This window comes from Moschus berezovskii, chromosome 7, assembly GCF_049115385.1.
Source record: "Moschus berezovskii isolate FMDL1 chromosome 7, NW_MosBer_1.0, whole genome shotgun sequence".
NCBI lineage: Eukaryota > Metazoa > Chordata > Mammalia > Artiodactyla > Moschidae > Moschus > Moschus berezovskii.
In genome coordinates this window covers 101,467,890-101,473,388 of record NC_142466.1, presented here as the reverse complement: position 1 = coordinate 101,473,388, position 5,499 = coordinate 101,467,890, and the positions used below count along the sequence as shown (strand labels likewise).

Below are 5,499 nucleotides of genomic sequence, written 5' to 3'. Positions count from 1 at the left end.
AATGTGATACACTTTGGTAAGCTGCTTTCTAATGAATTTGTCTCCTCTTTCAATAAAGAATGTTAAACAATGGATGTTGCTCATAATGGAACACAGAATGATAAAGAAGTAATCAAAATGCAGTTCTGGTTTACATATAAAATTCTATCCTTGGAAGACAGAAAACAAAACATATGTGGATCATGCAGAAATTTACTCCATCCTGGATCTACTTGTGTAGATATAATGACTCTTGCTGAAGTTCCTGAAATCTGAGGACCCTCTCTAGGCCTATGATGATTTAACCAGATGGGTTACAAGCCATTTTATTGAGTTTTGCCTCTGGACATCTGATTGGCCCATCTCTCAGGCATTAATTTAAAACATCCCTTTAAAACACAGACAAAGTTGTTGAAAAAGATAGCACAAGCTGACAGTAGCTGATGAGGCATGGAACTATAGATTTTATTTTCACCCACATAAACAAATAAGATGAATATCTGTAGGCTCAATGATTGTGATTACCTGGAATCAGTCTTTGTTATAAATGATTGTAGAGTTTGGGTGGTAGTAGGGTTACTACTTCTTCCTCCTTTTCAACCAAATAACATCAGATACCATGGTCATTGTTGTCTGGTAGTGAAATGAAAATAAGGATGAAAATCCTAATATATTTTTCTGCTTTTATTCAATAATACAAATCCCCTTTGGAAGGTTTCTCAATTAATAAAACTGTGCATCTTATATCTGAGAAAGAAAAAAAATTCTCATGTATAGTAATGGTACTTGAATTAAGAACACCAGCACGGTTCCTACTTGTTGAATTCTTTTCTCCTACATGGTTCTTTTATGAATCAGTTCACCCTCAACTGAATTGTTTCTCGCAAGCCCTATTCAGGACAGAACCTTCTCTTATAATTATCTATGATTGTCTTACCATCTCTAAGTCTAAAATTCAAAGATATTCTCTCAATGCTAGCAAGAGTCACCTTCTCCATAGAATAAAGCCATCACCCACATATACTTAAGGGCATCTCTCTGATAAAGAGGAATTAATATACATGTATTGGTCTCATAATTTCCCAGCACCAGTGAGGATGGAAAAGACAAAGAAAAACTGATTAATATGGAATATTGGTGAAAATATAATTTATGTAATTTTGATCACTTTTGTCAAATATATCCATGAATCTTTTCCCACAATATATGTGTACATTAGTAATTTCTCTTGCAGTGTAATCTCTATAGGGTAGGAATATGTTCTTTCTCAGCCTTAACTGGTCAATTTAGCATGCGCTAAGAAAAATACGCAACATGGTGTGTGTGTGTGTGTATTAATGAATTCATTTCCACATTCACAGCACAATATGAGAACATTTTGACCTCATAACCATAGATACTTTAAGGAGCATTTATAGATCCCCTGAATGCTTTTCTTTTACTCCACTTCAAATGCAAGATTACTGTGTGTGTAAGTCCTTGCTGTGATGTCTTTGCACATACACAGATATTTACTCATATCCTATATTCATATCCTAAATAAACAAAATCATTCATATGGTAGTTTATTAAATCTAACATATTTTACATTTTAACATTTAGAGTAGGAAAAGTTCTAAGATTAATGGTATCTTGGTTTTACGAATTATGATGTATTTATACTTTGAACTATATACACATTTAGGTAAAATATTACTTCTTCATAATTTCAGACATAATTACTAATCATATGATGATAAGTTATTTCAAAATATCCTAGGCTTAATATCTTACACTTTTAGCGTACTAGTTATTGTCATAGTGATCTAGATTTGAAAATTTAGATGATATAGTGAATCAAATATGAAAAAGTAAGCAATCATCTAATTTTAACATTATATTAATATTCAATAAATGCTAAATACATCTCTAGAAATGTAATTAATTCTTCCTAAATTACTTATTAATATCAAAAATTTATTTACCAGGTAAATCAAGATATTGAAATTAATATTGAACTCCTTTCAAAAATAGGTATTTTCCAGGATTTAGTTTATTCCACCTATTTTGCAGTTTCCTGGATAATGTTGGAGATTATACAGATGAGTGTTCTTGCTCCCATATTACATGAAGACCAAAATTAGGACAATACCAAAGGATTTCCTATCAGTAATTTTTTCACAGCTGCTTTCACCTCTTTGTTTCGTAGACTGTAGATGATAGGATTCAACATTGGAGTTAATGCACCATATACCAAAGCTATAAATTTATCTATTTCCTGTGAATCTATAGCTGAAGGCTTCAGGTACATGGAAAGAGCTGTCCCATAGAACAAAACAACCACAGACAGGTGGGCTGCACATGTTGAAAAGGCTTTGCTTTGACCATCCACTGAGCTGATTCTCAGGATGTTGGAGAGGATGAATGCATAAGAGATACAAATTAGGAGCATTGGTATGGGAACAAGAAGTATGGTGAATACCAGCATGATTAACTGCACTTTGGAAGTGTCCACACAAACCAGTTTTAAGACAGCAAGAATCTCACAAGCAAAATGATTGATGACACTATTACCACACAGAGACAACTGCAACACAAACACTGTTTCCACCAGGGCAGTGAAGCAGCCTGTCACCCAGGAGCCAGCTGCAATCTGCACACAAACCCTCTTGTTCATGATAATGGGGTATCCTAGAGGGTTGCAGATGGCCACGTATCTGTCATACGCCATCATGGACAGGAGCACACACTCGGTGGAGCCCATGGCCAGAGAGAAGTACATCTGAGCAGCACATCCTAAGAATGAGATGGTGTTTTCTCCTGAAACAAAGTTTATCAGCATTGGAGGGAAAGCAGAAGAAGTGTACCAGATGTCTAAACAGGAGAGATTACTGAGGAAAAAGTACATAGGAGAGTGTAGCCGGGAATTAAGGATGGTGATGGAGATCAGAATCATATTTCCCAGCAAGGTGATCAGATACATCAGTAAACACAGCACAAATATGATGATCTCAACTTTGGGGTAGTGGGAAAATCCCAGGAAGAAAAACATTGTTACAGATGTCAGATTTGCCTGGAACATTTTATTATGTCAAGGTCATTTGTATATACACATAGAAAGATTATCATCACGTATCATATATAAAACACAAGATCTTCTCCATTTTTATTTTCTGGTATTTTTTCTTCACATCAACTTGCGATATGTGCTTAACTGCTTCTCTGGCTTGGTAATAGTATTATTAACATGTATTTGAAGTAATTTATCATCAATAAGGAAAATTTCAAGTAGGGAGTCAGCAGATAAAGTATCTTCAAGATTTTCTTTTCTCTGTAATACTTTTAAAATGTGAAGTTGGGAAGGGCAAGGTTTATTACATAAATATCATGAGATCTTGAGGAAAGAAAACCTTATGGAGTCTTTCTTTTTCCAAAACCACATCTGTAACTGACAGATGGTGAAGACATCAATTTACCTCTCGACTACTGGGATAATTTTATTCCCATAGTTGGCTAACAGTCTTCTTACTTGGGAGTTTTTCTGCTTTCCAAGTTCAGTATCTTCTGCCAAAATAATTTTGGGAGATTCTTTTAGTAAAAATGATTTCTGCAACCAAAGATCAAGTAACTGAAAAGCTTGAAAGTTAAACAAGTCCAGGCTTTCCATCTTAAGTCCAGGAAAATGGTGATAGATATTCTCACTGTGGGACATATAGCAGACATTTCCTTCATATAGCCAGAATTGCCTTGACATTTGTTCTCCAGAAACATCCTCCAAAGGACCATCCTTTCACTCTGTAAGGCAATTTAAGTTTTTTGTTGCTTGTGAAAAGTTTTTAATTCATGAGGCAAATTAAAGTTATAAATCTATTTGCACAGTATGACAAATTCTGAAACTCTAGGGACAATGTCCCATAGATCCAATTATAGGCAGTAGCTGATCTGCTCTAATTGTTGTGTTATTCAAATAAGAAATAATCATTTTCCTGTCTATGCTGACTTTGGGAAGGGGAACTCTGCTCTGCTCATAATGTGTTATTAAATCAGTCAGTCAGTTTTTCAGTTTTCATTGTTTCTTTCTTTCTTTGACTATGGCAATGTCATTGATTGTCTTTCTCATTTAGGCAAGATTCACTGAAACCATAATATAAACGAATTAATAAATAAAAGAGATTGACTGACATCTGGCCCAGAGTCTCATTTCTGACTCACTTGTTCAATTCTTGTAGACCAAGGCTTATATGGCTGCAGGTAAATCACTTAGGTTGACCTGATTGTGTCTAGGAGTAAATGTCAGAAGAGAACTGAACTTTAGGAATACATTCAGAAAAGTTAAATGGAGGCAGTGAGTAAGACTGAGGAATGTTGCCAAACTGACCCCCTGTTATATATAAAGCACCAAACCACATTTCTGCTTTGGAATTACATTAACGCACACTGAAGAGAAAAGGAATTTAGAACCTCCATGATAATTTCTGTCTGAAAAAGGAATTGCCAAAATTTTGACAAGTTTTCTCATGCTTATGAGTCTGTATTTTTCCCTATCTCCAATAACAGCAATAGCATTTGCTCACATATGTAAGCCAAACATCTAGAAGTAATCTTTGAGTTCTTTTCCCCCCTCTTATTACATACCCAGCTCAGGAGGAATCTGTCAGGTCTTCCTGAAAAGTACATCTTAGACTTCCAACTTCTACTAATGATGAAGTATCTTGTGGCAAAGTAGCTTAGATCAGACTAACCCTCATGCTACTAACAATTATAAACTCCAAATCAAGTATAAAATAGCAGCTATTTCATGGAACTTAAAAGTGATCAAAATCAGGCAGAACAGAAGGGAATTCAACTCATAAAATATATGAACCAGTCTGGATGATATCAACAGGGTTCTCCCCAGTCCATGTAGCAGATGGTACTCAAGCAAAAAGTAGCAGCCCTGATCTGAGAAATCAGATCAGAATTTGTGAAATCATTTACCACAGATAGGGAATTGAACCCATATGCTGGGACTTGAACCCAGCCAAAACCCTGCTTGGGACTTGAAACCACATGGCTTGGAGTCAAACCCAGTCAAAAGCCACAGTACCTGGTTTCAGGAGCTAATGAAGCTCAGGTTATTAATGTCTCATCGCGAAAAGAATTCAGTGAGAGATAGAGTGATAGGTAAGAAGTGGATGTATTCAGATACAGAGAGAAGAACACTCCACAGACAGTGTGGGCCATCACAGAGGGCTAATGCAGCCCTGAAACTTGGCATGGTTAGTTTTTATAAGCTGTGTAATTTCATATGCTAATGAGTGGGAGGATTATTCCAACTATTTTTGGGAAGGGGTGGAGATTTCCAAGATTTGAGCCACTGCCCACCCCCTTGGTCTTTTAACAGTGCCTTGGAACTGTCATGGCACCTCTGGGTGTGTCATTTCAATTGTTGATTGAGGTCTAGTCTTGTCTGCCATCTTGGTCCCATTTCATTCTAATCGATTTTATGTTGTGTCCTTTGACCACATCATTCTTTCAAAAGTTGTGCCCTGTTACATTTGG

The 5,499-nt window shown here is 35.9% G+C and overlaps 1 protein-coding gene across 1 annotated transcript; it reads right to left on the bottom strand.

Moving 5' to 3' along the window:
• Positions 1-791: 791 nt before the first annotated feature.
• LOC148777458 (olfactory receptor 13F1-like) lies at positions 792-3,040 on the bottom strand. The gene is made up of 2 exons (XM_088838219.1): positions 2,127-3,040; positions 792-816 (listed from the first exon to the last, which is right to left on the bottom strand). The coding sequence occupies exons 1-2, from the start codon at positions 3,038-3,040 to the stop codon at positions 792-794; spliced, it is 939 nt and encodes a 312-aa protein (XP_088694345.1).
• Between the last annotated feature and the right edge of the window lie 2,459 nt (positions 3,041-5,499).

Coding starts and splice junctions, on each gene's coding strand:
- LOC148777458 (XM_088838219.1), bottom strand. CDS start 3,040: ATGTTCCAGGCAAATCTGACATCTGTAACAATGTTTTTCTTCCTGGGA. Junction 817..2,126: donor GCAGCTGTGAAAAAATTACT/GATAGGAAATCC, acceptor AAAAGAACCATG/TAGGAGAAAAGAATTCAACA.